This window comes from Meleagris gallopavo, chromosome Z (genome assembly GCF_000146605.3).
Source record: "Meleagris gallopavo isolate NT-WF06-2002-E0010 breed Aviagen turkey brand Nicholas breeding stock chromosome Z, Turkey_5.1, whole genome shotgun sequence".
Lineage (NCBI taxonomy): Eukaryota > Metazoa > Chordata > Aves > Galliformes > Phasianidae > Meleagris > Meleagris gallopavo.
Window position 1 is genome coordinate 8,632,866 of NC_015041.2, and position 17,222 is coordinate 8,650,087.

At 38.9% G+C, this 17,222-nt stretch overlaps 1 protein-coding gene across 3 annotated transcripts in view; it reads left to right on the plus strand.

Moving 5' to 3' along the window:
* Positions 1–3,654: 3,654 nt before the first annotated feature.
* The window catches only part of SUB1 (SUB1 regulator of transcription), a 20,730-nt gene continuing 7,162 nt past the window's right edge, over positions 3,655–17,222 (plus strand). Inside the window, exons 1-4 of one of the 3 annotated variants that reach the window (XM_010725306.3) lie at positions 3,655–3,790; positions 9,589–9,661; positions 11,231–11,350; positions 16,961–17,069. In XM_010725306.3, coding sequence (XP_010723608.1) covers positions 9,590–9,661; positions 11,231–11,350; positions 16,961–17,069 — 301 coding nt within the window. In that variant the 5' untranslated portion in view covers positions 3,655–3,790; position 9,589. Of the gene's footprint in view, positions 3,791–7,770; positions 7,869–9,588; positions 9,662–11,230; positions 11,351–16,960; positions 17,070–17,222 lie in introns of those variants that run through there. The other 2 variants (XM_010725305.3, XM_003213399.4) reach the window with 2 other exon arrangements.

The window sequence follows — 17,222 nt, forward strand, 5'->3', positions numbered from 1 at the left end:
GCCATTTAGAGGTGAGGGTGCACATGCGCGGGATGTGCAACGCCTCCTGGGAACTGTAGTCCTCCATCTTGAGGCCGAGGTGCGGGGGGCGTTGTTCGTAGTCCTCCGCCGGCGTACTCGTTCCTTCGTTATCCCAACTTTTGTGCTTGTAATCACACCGCAGCCATACCTACAAACTTCTGCAGCGTATATAAGCCCGATTTTCTCACTGTTGCACACACTGACATGACGCAGCACAGTTTGTAGAATCATAGAATTGTTAAGATCGGAAAAGAGGATTAAGATCATCTAGCCCAATTTTTAATTCCACCCTCCCCCCACTAAGCCATGTCTCTCAGAGCCACATCTGCACTTTTCTTGAACACCTCCAGGCATGGTGACACCACCACTTCCCGCGGCATCCTGTCCAAGTGCATCACCACTCTTTCTGAGAAGATGTTCTTCCTAATATCCAAGTTGAACCCTTCCTGGTGCAACTTGAGGCCTTCACTTCTCATCCTATCACTGTTACCTGGAAGAAGAGACTGACCTCAACCTCGCCACAGCCTCCTTTCAGGGTGTTCTAGAGTGTGATGAGGTCTCCCCTGAGCCTCCCCTTCTCCAGACTGATCAATTCCAGTTCCCTCTGCCTCCCCTCAGACAGACGGATCCAGATCCTTCTCTGGACATGCTCCAGGGCCTCTATGCCTCTCTTGTAATGAGGTGTCCAGAATACAGTCCTTGAGGTGTGCCCTCATATGTGTAGTGTTGGTAACTCAAGTAGCAGAAGTCAAGGTGAAAGAGAGGTCACCATTCTTCTTGCCCCATACCAATATTTGTCCCATGCATGTACCAGATGTATCAGTATTAATTGTCTTTCACACCAATTGTGTTGTCAGCATTCACTTCAGTACAACTCATGCAAGGCCATGCAATCAGAGGGCAGCACAGCAGAAGCTCTTGGTGTGATCCAGGAATTGGCTTGACTTGCAGCAAGCAAGTTTCAGGTTCATTCAGGCCTCAGTGTGCACCACACGAAGAGCAAGGGAGCTGCCGTCCAACTAAAGCCACTATCTGACCTGTACCCAAGGTGCCAGAGCAGATGCTGGGCAGTATATTGCAGGTCATGCAGTAACTTTCTGGTGACCAAAAGTGCATTTCAGGGATTCTGTACCCTGTGAATAGAAGGCTGCTCCTCGAGACTTGTATTCAGTTTTGGACCCCTTGCTAACAAGAAAGGCATTGAGGCCCTAGGACACATCCGGAGAACGTCAATGGGGCTATGAAGAGTCTGGAGCACAAGTCTTGTCAGAAGTGGCTTAAATACTTTCATCTCATTTGTGAGCTTTGCACTATGATGTACGATGATAAATGTACTATGATAAACTAAATCTCATAAAATACTTTGAATTAATTTGGAAGTGACCATTTCACAAGTATCTGTTTCCATAAATTGTTCTTATTCAAAACATCCCTGCTATTCTTGCAAAACCACAGGTTTCCCTTATTCCAGAATTCATGCAGTTTTCTCGGGCGGTTAAGACTTCGATATACACAAGACTAGATTTTTTTTTTTTTTTTTTAATAAAACAAATGAGAAGAGGAAAATAATTTCTCATCTGAAGTTTATATTATTGCAGGTAATTATCAAGTATAGCTACTTAAGATGCCATATATTTTTGCTTATTCACTAAATATAATTCACTTATTGTTATTACTAGTTTTGCGAAGGAACTAAATAGCACTGTACTTCTTCTTCTTATCTTAATTAGAGTATAATAGGAAAGGAACCTGTATAGGAAAAGGAATGAATTTCCAACTTCCGTTGTGTGCTTTAGGTCAAAGTGCTTTTCTGCGACGAAAGCAGGTATTAGGTAAATACATGTAATTACAATTTCTGAGAAAATTAAAACTCCTAATGCAGAACCTAAATACAAGTGTACTTCGGGAAAGGTCTCTAAATAGCTTTTCATAGAAGAACTTACAGGATATGGACTCCATAACTAGATTCTGAACAGGCTTAGGACACAGAACTGAGATATATCTATATTTACTGTATTAAAAATTGTTCGTAATTGGACCACAATTTTGTGTTACTTGGATAAAAAGAAAATTAATTTTTTTTGTTCCACTGCCTTTCAAATTTTGTCAGCTACAAACCTTTCAACATAATGAAAAACATCGAGTATACAAGACGCATTTAATTAAAACTATAAATATTGATATGCATGCATAGACATATGCATGCCATTTAAAACTGTATCACTAACTAAAGTTATATTTCATGAGTGGAAAGTCCTGCTCTTTTTTTTTCTTCCTCCCTCCCTTACCCACCGTAAGGCTGATAAAGCTAATTTGGAATATTTACTCTCTTTCAAACATCCACTTTCATGGGCTGAAGAACAACAGGGCTGGTTTATTCACAATGCAGATTTCCATCTTAGGTTTCATAGCTTCTTTTGTCCAAGTCATTTGTAAGATTCTAATTCAAATATTCCATTTTTTTTTTTTTTTCCTAAGTCTTCTGTATGTTTTGCATCAACTCTCATTTGGCAGCTGGATTCAGTTGCAATTTCACCAGAAGTGTCAGATTTCTTTTCCAGATAAATTTTGCTCTTTGAATCTTCAGTGCAGATAGTGGAACAGAAAAAATGTTCAAGATTTTCCATATTCTTGAAAAAAAACCCTACTGAAAAACAGTGGTATTGTGGAACTTTTTCTCTAAGCAGTTTCCTAATAAGAACCTGATGCTTCTTGGTGACTTTGTGAGCCATTACATAACATCTATTTATGTTACTGCTAGCTCACAGGATCAGATTCATAGCCTGTACTTAGAAAACCTCAGTGGATTATAAAACAAGATTGCATCTCTCTATGATGCGTATCATATTTGCAGCAAGACGAAACAGTAATAAATTTAGATTAACTCCTTTAGGGCATTCTGAATTCTGCCTATTTCTGCATCCTCAGCCGGAAGGAAAATAAATTGAGTGATGAAGTGCATATCATGTGGCAGAAGAAGAAAGGATAATAAGCTCTAGTAAAACATTATGTATATGTGTGTGTGTACATATATATATATGATCTATCTATCTGTTTATCTATCTACCTAAAACCAAAAAGGAAAAAAAGGTCTATTTCTATTCCTATTAAGATTACAGAATGAAAATATACAGTGGAGCACAAAACTTCAAATTGGGATTAAATATACACTTATCCTATTTGTCCAAAGTTCAGGGAGTCTAAGAATATCATAGACAAAAATAGCAATATATTGTTTAGAAAAACAAATCTTTGACCTTAATTTTATCTATATAGAAGGAAATCTTCAAAATATGTTTAGAAGAAAGTCTGTAATTTAACAACCAGTGTCATGAATCCTACTTTAAGATGCTGCTACCATAGGACGGCAAGACTGCAGTTGAAAGAAAAAGCTCTAAATCTTTTCTACCTTCTCTTAAGAAAAAAAAAAAAGAAAAAAAAGAAAAGAAAACATAGAATATATACTTCTTCTTGTTGTTGTTAGTGTATTGAGGTAAGATTTCTTGGAGGCAGCCTTTCAGTTCACTCAAAACCGAGACCTTTAGCTGGCTGGTGTGACCACCAGAGGGCAGGGCACATATAGCAGAAGATAAAAGCTTTTCTCTACAGCGAGTAAGGAACGTGCTAACAAAAGCTGCACTTTCATTTTTTGAAAAGATGATCTGATATTTAGCGTTCTCCTTGTAAAAGCCCAAGATAAAAGGAGTTTTTGGCATCGGCATAAGGAGTCCCATTCTCACTTGGAAATTATTTAGGATACTACACAGAGGTAAGACATTCATAATCTTATTGAGTTACTTTAAAATCAAAATATGTTTTTTAACAGTGAAGACAAAAAGCAGATGTTTCCACCATTTTTTTTTTAAATAATTAAAGTAAAAAAAAGTTACCTTTTAATGACAGAGTTTAGAAGTTGAACAGTGACAAGATTAACGTGCATGGTAGTAAAACAAATGGATTTCTTTAATAATACATGAAAGTCATCAGTGTTTATAATACCAATTTCCAACAGAAAGTAAATCTTAACATTGAATCATAGTACAAAGTTGTTCAAATGTTAATATACACTGAGCCTCCATGGGAAATGAACTATTTACAGTACACATGCAAAAATAACAAACTGCCTAACAAATCCCTTTACTCTATCTTTCCTAACATATAAAAAAACATGTCTGTATTGTAAGCTAACCTTCCTCATTCAATGTTCCTTACCTACTTTTTATACTATTTAGTACTTAATACCAAAAGAGCTGTCCCTCATTTTGCCTCCCCAAAACTTGTTTCTTACCAACTCTATTACTTGTAACTAGTGGAGTGAACAATCAGTTAACAATTGCTATGAGATCAGTATTACCTTCTATTTTTTTCAGCATTCCTGTTCAAATCTGCATTCTAAAAATCCTATCTGAAGAAAAAGCTAATGCTTACAACATTCTTTTCAAATGTGTGATATGAAATGAGGCAATCAGACAGTCACTAGAAGAATTTAATTCCTTTTAAGGCAACTACCAAAGTGTCTGATGAAGGAACAAAGAGATTAAAAAAAATAATAATTAGGAGCTCTGAAAGGGAATTGAGTGGATAGATGACTCACTTTGAAGGTAATAGGAGGAATTTACCTTGAAAAAATTAAGATTCTTCCACTACTTTTCAAAAGTCAGCATCTTTTCTTAGTATCTTCTTTTGTCTTCTTCTTCTTTATAGAAGAAAATACAGAAGGGGAAATTGACTAAAAAGCTCAAATGGTCACTGAATTTAACACCAGAGTAATTCTCAAATAAATCTGTAATTACAGAAGAGCATAACATATGTAGTTGTAGCAAACACTCCATCCCCCATCGCTAACCTATTATTTGAAAATTCAGCTGTTTAAAAATAAACTTGGTCCTAGCTTCAGAGGAAATGATAGAGGTGGGAGATGTTAACTTATTGAGGTTCAAATTTTAACTTATTAAGGTCCAGATGAAAAAAATCTCTCCCTGTTAAGTCATTTTGATTATTTCAGTGCTGAGGGAGTTGATTAAATATGTGTAAGGAATTGTTAATTTGAATGTGATGTTCCTAAAACCTCTGCATTCTTTGTGTACCAGGTGTTGATTGAATACAAGTACATAATGCAGACAGGAATTACAGATTGAACTGCTATTTCTATTCTAACATAAAAGTTGGTACAGGCCTTGAGACCACGTCATAGTCGGAGAATATATATATTTTTTCACTTAAATATTACATATACAGAGTCCACCTCATGTTGAACTTCTTTACTGTTACTATTACGTATTAAAGGATCATCTGTTCATCTTCCAAGATTAAACGGATTGACAGTTTTGATATTTGCACTGTTTATATGCATGTGACATAACTGTGCTTCAATTGTGCTTAAACATACATTTTATTTTCCAAACGTTTGTATGAAGAACCATGTATTTTTCTTTTTATTTTCCAAGATATGAAATAGCACTGTGAAACAAAGAATTTACAAGAATTAGTTACAGGGGCATACTTGTAATTTTTTATATTAACTTCCTGTTTTTCTGTTAATAAAGTAAAAAAAACCATATTGAGAGCCTATATATGCCAATTCACAGTGAAAACTATGCATACCCCATGAATATTCTCCAGCAGCCTCATCCCCCAACCTACTTTTTCCTGAGTATTTAGAAGGACTGCTTAGCATTTGCTGACTTTGGATATTATCCTGTCTGATGAACAGAAGTCTTTGGAATTTAAAAACCCAATACTTTTGATTTTAAACATTTTATTAAGAGGTAACTGCTCTTGGAACCTCAGAGGATGCTCACCCGCACACAACCTCCGCAACCACATCGGCTTTACCTGGGAAATACACTCATGCTCTAACAGTACGTCAGGCATGTCTGTAGCCTGCAGTCTGCATGTGTCCCAGGACAGACAGCAATGCATCCCAAAACTTTTAACATAAACTAATAATAAACTTATAACATTATTGTGTGATTTTTAGCAATATTTTCCAGGAATAGATTGTGCGTAGTTCGAGCGTGGGCCATATTAGTGACAACAGAGCACTGCAGAGAGGAGTGCATGGTGCAGTGCCAGCTCCACGACTCATGCCTACCACAAACACTCGGTTGAATCAAGATCCATGAGTTGCACATTACATGTGCTTGTGCACCTGGGGCTAAAATGCAGTGACTGCCAATAATAATATTTCAGCCTACATATATGTATGTGTACCTGTGAAGACACATGTTTTTTGTTATGAAAGAGACTTGCAAGTTTTATGATTTAATTATTAATTAAATGTGTATTATACCTACGTTTATTCACTTTTCCTCAGAAATTGTAAATTTGCCAAATTATGTATTTAGCAGCCCCTTTTTTCCTCATGAAAGTAATGTTAAATATTTTACAATAAAATCTAAAACACAGATGAAAGTAAAATACAAGAAAAAATAAGTAAATATTTCAAAATTAGGCATAATTTCAAAACTTTCTCACCTAACCCCTACTTCTTAGTTAGGAAAGGAGCAGCAGATATAAAATTGTTATAAAATAACCAAGCAGTGAAACATCTGAATGTAGTAACATCTACAAATGGCAAATAAAACACAGGGTGTGCAGCATGGGGATTTTTAACTGTAATTCTTGGGAGGGTAAGAGTAAATGTAACACCTGTGGTGTCCTCATGTTGGCACAAAGAAGTACAGAGTTACAGTCAGACATTCTATTCAAAGAAAAGGCTAATTGTATCTCTTTAACAGACTTTTCTAAGAGGCTTCTTATCAGAGAAAAATATCCCTTACTTCTGCATCACCCCTATTCATATCATCAGTTTTTGGTAGTACACATATTTGTGAACAACTATTTTCAAGGGTGAAGTCCAGGAAGACTAAAATTTCATGACGAGCTCCTTGAGAGCTCAGTAAGAATGGCAACATCTGCCATTGAACCAGTGGTGCATCAGTTTCACAGAAATGAGATAAAATATCCCAAACCAGGTTTTGTTGCCCTCTTTATTTTTTAATTAGAAACAAATAAAAGTTTTGTTACGTCTATACATGAACTATATTTTATACCTGGCCCAAGACTATCCCTCTTTGTTCAATATGGCTCAGGCAAGCCATAGAGGTTGTTCAGCCATGGCATAAGCCTTCCTTCCCTAGTCTCCTTCTCCTCACTCCCTTCCTCCAAAATTGGTGGTATTTAGGCTTCTCTGAGGAGCACTTTAGAGCAGCCGAGCCTCCTCTCTTTTCCAAACCACTGCGCAGCTGCCATCATCGCGGGGCTTGTGGTGCAGCAGGCTCTGGGGTGAACCTGAGGTTGGCGAGCTGCCCTGCCAAGGGTGTTTACAGTCACGTTTCGTTTGATTGATTTATTTCATTGCGTCGTCCTGCACAAGCTAGGGGGACTTCTCATCAGCAGCGTTTCCACCTTGCTCCCCCGGCCCTGGAGAGACAGCAGAGCGGGCAAGGAGAAAGGGGGGAAGGCGGAAGCGGGCAAGGAGGAAGCGGCGCGTTCCGGAGCGGCCTCAGGTGTTGCCGGGCCTGCGGTCTCGGCATGCAAAGCAGCGGCCGTGGCCCCGCTGCGCTTCCTCCCCGAGCTCGAGGAACTGAGAGCGGCTGTTCATGTAGCCGAGGGCCCCGCTCGGGCGCCATCCCGCGCTCCTTGTTTCTCGCGGATCCCCAGCGAGCGGCGCTTCCCAGCCCGCGCCCCCACTACCAGCGCGAGGGAAGCGGGAACGAGCAACAAAGGGACGCGCGCCCTTTAAGCGCTGCTCCCCGTCACATGGCGCGGCGCGGAGGCGGGGGCTCCGCTTGCGTCACTTCCGCTCCTCTCCTGGTACGGCGGGGCAGCGCGCGGAGCAGGACGTGAGTCTCGGGGTGCCTCTTGAAGTCCTCCGCCGCTTTCTTTTGCCCTCCCTCCTGAGGCCGGCCGCTGGGGTCGGCATCTACTGGCCGGTCTCGGGGAAGCGCGGGGAAAGCCGTGCGGTGCGGCCTGCCTCCTTTCCTTGAGCGCCCGCTGTGCCCCGCGGCGGGGATGCCCCGCCGTGCGGTGCAGTGGGGCTGGGGCGGGGAGGAGCTGCTGCCATGTTGGGGGGCGAGGAGGATTTGAGGGAGGGAGGGAGAAAATGGCGTCGGGGATCCGCCCGGCTCCGTGTCCCCCGCGCCGGGATCAGGCCATACCCGCAGCCGACCCCCGACCTTTTTTTCCTTCCTTCTTTCCTTCCTTCCTTCCTTCCTTCCTCTTTGTTCGGCTTTCCCTGCCTCCCGCCGGTGCTGAACCTCGGCCCCTCACTCCGCCCTGCCCGCAGGAACCGGGCCGTGCTCCTGGCCCCGCCGGCCTCTCGGTCCTCTTTCCCGGAGGGCAGCGGGAGCTGTGGAAAGGAGGGGAGGAAGATGGCGGCTTGGATCTGCCTACGGCTGTTCCCGGCCTGTCTTTCTCCTCTCTCGCCTCGTCTTCGCGTGGCCCGTCTCACTCCGCCCTCGCTCCCCCGGTGCTTCGCCGTCTCCTCGCGCTACCTGCCGGGCTCTCCCCAGCAGATCGTTCCGCTCCCACTTTCTCCTTTTTGCAGTTTTCTCCCCCGCCTTCCTCCGTGCCGCCATTCGCGCATCCCAAGGCACATTTTAAGAGCTCGTGGCCCCCGGCCCCCTCTTATCAGCCTCGTTCTGCGCCCCAACTTCACGTTTCCGGCATTGGACTCCGAGCTGTGATGACAGAACTTGCCCCACTCTTCGACTGCATCGAGCTACTAGCGTTATTCAGACTTGTGCTCTGTGATTTCACCCTTAAAAAAACATGCTGTTCCTTTTCCTTTGCTAAGACATGCTTCTCTTAGCCTTCCTTAGCTTGTCTTTGTTTTCTCTGTCATGCTCGTTATTGGGAAAGAACAAATGAGCTATTTATTTATTACAAAGAGTTTCTAGTAGCAGGCAAGATGTTCTGCTGCTATATCTAACCACATGTCTGCATAGTGGAGAGATGCAGAAGTACATCTGGCAGCACGCATTCAAGGAAAGTTGAATGTCTACTTGTCTGCCAAATGAATGGACTCTAGTGACTGATCTGTTAAAGCTGCAGTTGAAATAATTGCAGAACTGTAGTTCGTTGTAACTAATGCATTTTTTAAGATCTTGTATTGCTGATGGGGGAGCTTAGCTTCTTATAAGATTACTATATAGCTTTTGCTTGCAAATACAACTAGCCAAAATGCCTTTGTAAGAATATGGATAATGCTGTGGCTTTTGTAGATTAAATTAATGTAGTGTTGAGAATTCAAGCTGAGGATAGTCATGTACTGTACTGTATTTTTTTCTTTTCTTTTTTTTTTTTTAAAACCATATAATGGAACTAGCAGAAAACTGTCCCTTCTAAACTGTTTGAAAATGCCACACTTGAGGCAGTTAAAGCCAAAAAAAGGGAAAAGCTATAAAAAAGGAATTGTGTATGAGATTACATCCTAATATGCCTTAAAGTTTGTGTAAAAAGGCAGGAAAGTCTTCGGGAGAGTAAACAGTCTCAAGATTGCTTTCTAGATGTAATGTGATTTATTTCTTGTACAGTGTTCTCATATTACCTTTCTCATCCTAGAATGCCTAAGTCAAAGGAACTCGTGTCTTCAAGCTCATCTGCCAGTGATTCAGATAGTGAAGTTGACAAAAAGGTGAAAACTATGTGTTTGATGATTATGATTTATTATGATTGTATAAACATTTATGTATCAAAATACGTGTCATTCCATATCATTTATCGGACACTTGGAAAAAATATTATTAGGGCTTGTGTGGAAAATATACTTTTTGCTTTGCAGTGAACTTTTTTCTTAGGTTGTATTTTGCTTTATTTAGGTTTTTCCATGTGGTATAGCTAGACTCAACCTTTCCGGAATTCCTTCTTGCTTTGTGTCAAGAGAGAAAAGGTTTTGGTATCAGCTGTCCCTTGTAACAAAAATTTGGATTAATTTTAAGACTACTCCAACCTCCCTCCCTTAGTTTTGTCTGGATAACTTGCTAGTTCAAAACGTAAACCTCCAGCTGCCCTCTCATCCCTGTCAATTGCTTTTCTTGCTTATACATATTTTTTTTTTGGTTTCAGATTCTCACTTTTTGTGAGATCTGTTTACTCTGTCTGCTATTTTCTCACTTAAATGCTCAGCCAAGTTGGATGTCTTTCAGTTGATTAATTTTAATGTGTTACCTATTTCTAAAAGTGTAAATTGAGTGTTCACAGTTATTTTTAGTAACTTTTTAATTTGTAAATTTCTGCTAGTATGCTAGTCATTATTAACAGAACCAGAATACAGTAGAGAATTAATGCTAGGTGTTAATGCAGACTTATAGTCGGTACTTGAAAAAACAGTCTACTCTTCCGAGTTGATTAAAATGTGACTTAGTTGCCCTAAACAAATCAGACATTCTGTCAAATCCTAATAGAGAACGTGGACTGGTATGTGTTCCTAAAAAGTTAAACTTGAACAGTTTGCTTTAGTGGGTTTTGTTGTCACAACTGCCTACATCTGTTGCAACCATTCCTCTTTAAAATAAATGATCCATAATGTTGTTCTAACAGTTGAGAATAATTTTTGATATCTCTGTAACATTCTTTGAAGTGGAGGATTAAGGGAAGATGAGCTATAGGAGCATGACTACTGTATAAATATTGGTAAAAATAGTAACTTTATAGCAACTGCAAGTAATGTGATACACAGGTGATATGATCTGAATGTTTTAAAAATGTGTTTAATTTATCTTGATATGGACAGAGATTGGACTCTGATTAAAAAAAGGAAAAAATGTTCCCCTAATAGAGATGACTTCCAGATCCTTCCTTCAATATGTCTTATTTTTTCTTTTTTTCAGAAGTGCTATTAGCTGTCCTGCATTTTTGTTGCTCCCACTGGAAAGGAATGTGAAATTTCCACCAGATTTATTTTTTAATTAAAACTAGTGAACCAACAGCATTGCTATGCAAAAAGAGTAGGCTCTTGAAAATAATAAATGGAAATAGTATAATTTTTTTTTAAAGCTGAAACATTCTGGTAAGTTTCACGAAGAACAGAACTAGGTTCATTTGGAGACTTTAATTTTGAAATTGTATGACATTGGAGTCCTGCCTTCACAAAAGGAAAGTGATAGTGTGTGTTGCATGATAGTAGTTCGTGGCCTTTGTTAGCTTTTCTGTAACTGGTAAGAATGAGTTGTGGTTCACGCAATTGTTTTATTCTTGCTCCAAGGCAAAGCGGAAAAAGCAAGCAGCTCCAGAAAAGCCTGTAAAGAAACAAAAGACGGGTGAGAGTTCAAAAGGTGCCGCTTCTTCTAAACAAAGCAGCAACAGAGATGAGAATATGTTTCAGGTAAAAATTAATGACCGTTTTTTAAGGCAGCCTGTTACACCATATTCAGTATAAATTTTGGGTTGATGGGAACGTCTTGATTGTGTGGTGCCCAGTCTCCTGAAGTATCCTTTGGGGGGGTTATACTGAATGTTGCAGTGCAGGTGAGGTACTCAGGAAAACAATCGTCAGGTCTTAGTAAAATAAAAGAAACTGAGTTGTGGCAGTTGATCCAGCCTTCATGCATTTTGCCCATGGTAACTCTCTGGGAAGTCATTTTGTCTGCAAATACAGTACTTATCATAAATACACTGCAAATATTAAATCAGGACAATCTCTGCATGGATGCTTCTTTTAATTAGAGGTTTTGAAAGAAATGTTCTTGGAAGGCAAAATAGGGTCTCTTAATTCCTATTTAACTAGGTCAAGGGCAACTTGGTTTCTGTTTTATAAGGCAGTGCCTTGGAGTAAGTTTTGCTTGTTTCTTTGTTTTGTGATACAGGTTTTTCTCATTAAACATCCAGAAAGATTGCAATTCTGATATTCTTGTTTTAGATGGCGTGAATGTAGATTTTTTCCTTAGCACAATGTATTTGTAAGCTTAGAGTGGTATACTAACTTCTAGGGTTAGCTGGGGCAGTAGCAATGTGTACTGGAATTAGTAAATGTCTGTGACTAGCTGGATTGATAAAATCAGGGAATAGAGAAGAAACTTAGAGACTCTTATTCTTAAGCTTGTGAAGGAGTCTGGGGAGGATGTTTAATAGAATGATCCAATTTCTGGGTAAGGCAAAATAAATTGCTTTGGGCTATTGCTGTGCAAAATAATATAGCAAAAAAATTGTTTTCCAGACAGAAGACCTGTATAACTGATTATGTAATACAGATCAGCTACTATTAATTATCAGTCTTTAGTCATGTATAGTTGGAGGGAGGACTTCAACTGAATACGTGTTAATGCCTAGACTCTTCCATCAGTGTTCTTTGGTATTTGCCTACCTTTGAGTTACTTAACAGAAATGTTTTTTAGGTTGCTTATTCTGTTATGAAAGCATTGCAGTGCTACCTCAGCTTATGTGCCTTAACTGAGATGTGTCTGTTTTGGTGTAGAAATAGCATTGTGAGTCTATTGAGAGTTACTTCCCCTCTGTACTGCCCAGGAGAGGACGCTAAAAGCTCTAGTCTTTAAATTTTTAGGTATGATTTTGTTTGTTCTGAAACTGTTAGTAATACAGAAAACTTTCTCCTTTTTAGTTCCTTGTAGCAATAAAGTGATCTCTGATTTGCAGTCAGCACTGCACTTCAGGCACTTGACACCTGACTTGAACTGGTATAAATCAGGATGTGAAGCATTCATAAGATATTCAGTTTTGTGACATCCATGTTTTGTGTAGGAGTGATGTGAAACATAGAAACTTAAGGTTCTAAATGTTTAGGCTGTATTCTGGAAGAGTTGCAGCTTCCTTTTTAGTGTAGAGCTCATTTTGACATCATTTTTTGCAAGATCTATGTTTTATGTTTTTATTTAAAATGAATGTTAATACTTGAAACTCATAAAGAGTAGAATTATTATAAGTAGTGGGAAATTGTTTCAGTATGAACATTTATTTATTTACTTATTTATGTGTCTTGGCCTTTTCAGACTTTAAAGGTAGCTTTGTGTACTTTGGAATTTGGTGAAGGGATTTGGGCATAAATGAGATGCAGAAAATTAACTCACTCCTTGCATGATGTGTTACTAGTGGTCCTAAGGACAAGCATTATTTGTGTGGAAGGTTTTAGTGTTCTTGCATTGGATTCCTATCTGTGGCTTCAGCTCATGTAAGGTCTGCATCATGTGCTCTGGGTAGTTTGACAAATCCTGTCTTCAACCCTGCCTAATTTGGGTAAGGCTTGTTAATGCTGTCAGAATACATTATTAGTAACTATCCAGAATGGAGCCAGGATGTTTCACAAAATTTGTAACTACTTTTTGTTGGAAAATACACCCACACTCCTTCTTTCTGAAAGTTAAGTTTTACGTGTTTTTTGACTTGTCAGAAATATGTTCTTCAGTTTCACAATGCAATGTCTTCACCTATCATAAGATCCTAAAAATAGATAAATACATGTCTGCAGTGATCCGTAAGGGTGTTTGATCGTGAGATAATGTTGCGTGAGTATCAGTTTCAGAATTAGTGTTCTAAACCAATTTGGTGTGTTGCAGAGCTCAGCTGTTTACAGGACTCTGCATTCTAGGAGTTTATACTATCTTTCTGTGCTCCTCATACTATAGAAAGAAGGCTGCTTTTTTGCAGATTCCACTTTCAGTGTGTGTGTTTAAAAGAAACTTGGAACGAAAATGTAGATTAAGCTGAAACTCATACAGGAAGTCAGTTGCATAGCTGCAAAAGGAACCTAGATGCAGTTCAGTGTATTGTATTCTAAGAAATGAAAACTTGGAAATAGAATTTTCTGATTTAGTAGAGTGGTATGTCTAAAGAGCTGTGGTATTTTATAAAAAGCATATGGACTTGTGCATGAAAGTTGAACTCTGCTATAAATCATTCTCTTTTGGAACACTAGTGTGATTACAGTGATAACAAAGTGCTTGAGCCCAGGGAAGTTATTCTAGTACTATGAGCTGCTGCATTAAAAAGTTGTTCAGAAATGTCTTAATGCCAGAACAAAAGGTATATGAACTTGAAAGAAAAAAAGTCGTCAATTTACTTGGGTAAATCTATATTTGGTGAATTCTGGCAACTTTAGTTGCTAATAAGAGCTACTTCAGAAACTACAGTTAAAACTTTTTACAATGACAACTGTTTTGTATAAAGTTCAGCTTAATGGTCTAAATGTAATGTGAGCGTTCAGATGATTTGCGGACAGAACCATTAAATGTAACTTACAATCCCAGATTTGCTCTAAAAAATAAAATCTGATAAGAACACAGCAGAGTAGAGATGCAAATATGGTAGAAAGGCTTAGAAACTGGATATTAAAACTGAGAGCACCTATATTAATTCAACTACAATAAGGTGAGGGGAGAAGAAAAACATTAAGCTAACATCACATAGCCAGTAAGTCTAAGTTAACTGGAAATAGTCCGATATGAAAATCACAGAATCATTGAATGACCTGGGTTGAAAAGGACCATAATGATCATCTACTTTCAACTCTCCTGCCCTGGGCAGGGTCACCAACCACCAGACCATTTCAGAAAATGCTGAAATTATTTGGTAATGCACTAATAGTTAATTGATAGATATTCCGGAGTATTGCTGCTTTAAGTATTAACTTGAAACTGGTGAAGTATTACAGTGAAAAACCATGAAATGTTTTTTATGCAAGCTATTTGTAATATTCTTTGCCAACAGTGCTGACAGATTTGGCCAATCCTACCAAGGCTATACCAAGTTAAGTCTGAAAGAACTCAGCTCATCTGACATCATACCTTATTTTTGTCTGCTGTATTTGTAGTGCTGTGGAAGTATTTAATAAATCAATTGCAAAATAACATAAACTGAAACTTATCGTTCACTTAAAAGGATACTTTGAAGTAAGAAAAACATGTTTTAGGCTTACAGTATCTAAGAAAGCTTTAAAATTAATTTTGGAGTTAATTTAACGTGGTCTGCATAAGAAGTGGCCTTAACTGAACTTAAGGCATACTTGTTTGTATCTATTTTGTGAAGTAATGGCTTATGACTTAAACATCTGTGCGTGATTGTTGATTTGAGAATTCATGTTTCTGGTCAGACTTAATGCTAGTAAGATGTATGTGATCCTCTGTTAAGTTGTCAGTAGAGAATGCACATTAGTTAGAAAAAAATCAAGCACAGAATCACCAAAGTTGGATAAGACCTCCAAGATAATCCAGTCCAATTGTCCATCAATCACCAGTATTTCTCCACTAAACCGTGTTCCTTAGTGCAATCTAAATGTTTCTTGAGCACCTCCAGGGATGATGACACAGCACCACCCTGCACAACCCATTCCAGTGCTTCACCGCTCCTATGGAGAAATTCTTCCTAACATGCAACATGAACCTCCCGTAGTGCAATTTGAGGCTGTTTCCCAAATCCCATTGCTAGTTACACAGGAGAAGAAGCTGACTCCCACCCTACCACAACATCTTTCAGGGAGTTCCAGAGAGCAATAAGGTCTCCCTGAGCTTTCTCTTCTCCAGACTGAACAATCCTGACTGAACAATCCCAGCTCCCTCAGCCGCTCCTCGTAAGACTTGTGCTCCAGACCCCTCACCAGCTTTGTTGCCCTTCTCTGAACACACACACCAGGGCCTCAATGTCTGTCTTGCAGTGAGGCACTTAAAATTGAATGCAGTACTCAAGGTGTGGCCTCACCAAAGCTGAGGGTCGCTTCCTTGCTCCTGCTGTCAGCACTGTTTCTGATAGAATGCAGGACGCCGCTGGCCTTCTTGGCCACCTGGGCGCATTGCTGGCTCGTGTTCAGCCATGTGTTGACCAGCATTCCCAGATCTGTTTCTTCCACACAGTATAAAAGCTTTTCTGTCCCAAGCTTGTAGGGTTACCTGAGGTAGTTGTGTCCAAAGTGCAGAACCCAGCACTTGGTCTTGTTAAACTTCATCCCAGTGGCCCAGCGCAGCAATCCAGGTCAAATATTCTATTTCAAATTCTTTATTTAGGAATGAGTTCTTTCTTCATAAACTTTGTCCAGGAGATACATATGAAATGCTAGCCATTTCTTAATCTAATTGTCTTTGTGTGTTTTGATTATCTAATTTCTGATTTTCGAATTCCCATTGTAGTTTGATTTGGTGTGAACAAATACTTCCATTAAATATGGGGAAACCTTTAGAAAGCCTAAATATATAATGCGATCCAAAGTGTGATGCAATTTGCTGTTGTTTCTCCTGTTGTTCCCCACCCTCTCAAAAGAAAAAATAAAATAAATGTACAGAAATGACAAAATTCCAAAAGCATCACTTTAACAAAACCAGTTTCATGCTGTGGTATGTGTTGGTAAACTTTCAAAACTTTTTTTTCTTTTTACTCACTGTTCCAATTAAGTATACCAGGAGGATGTGGAGCAAGCATGAGACAGTTAGTGTCTTCCTTTCATTTTCATCTGTTTTGCTGTGTTTATATAAAAAACAACAACAACAAAAAACCAGCAACCAAATAACACTTAACCTGTCTAGAGATTGTACTCAACTGGTGTGAATATCTTAATTTGGTTTTTTTTTTGTCAATAGGGATAGTACTAAAATTTATATTTTAGAGTAGAGCTCTCTCAGCTCTCTCCCTTCTTCTGTGTTTACAACTGCTGTTAACAAAGGTGTTATGATAGAGACAAAAAAGATCAGACGATCAGAAAAAGCTGAATACTTTTCTAAGAATGCTACTTGCTAAGGATGTAGGCTTTTTACTTCAGGAGAATGAGATATGCAAAAAAAAAAGTGTTGAATGCTCAACTGGTTTTAAGTCCTTCATCCATTTATACTGTCAATACCTATTAGCCTACTGACTACTCTGGATTAAGCTCTTGTTCTGGTTGTTTCTCTGGTATCTAAAATAAGCTGCAGTGGGTCATGTCACACATATAATGCTGTTTGGAAAAGTGAATACTGTAATATGTAAACTACATAAAATATCTTATGTGTTTTAACAGATTGGCAAAATGAGGTATGTCAGTGTTCGTGATTTTAAAGGGAAAGTTTTAATTGATATTAGAGAATATTGGATGGATCAAGAAGGTGAAATGAAGCCTGGCAGAAAAGGTACTGTTCTGCTTCATATTGTTCTGTATCAAAACATTGCTTACTATTTACTAGAAAATTTTGTGTCAGATTTATATAGCTTGTTACTGCATTATATTCTTAGGGTAATATTTTTATTTAAAAAAAATGATTAGTTTTACCTGTAGATAAATG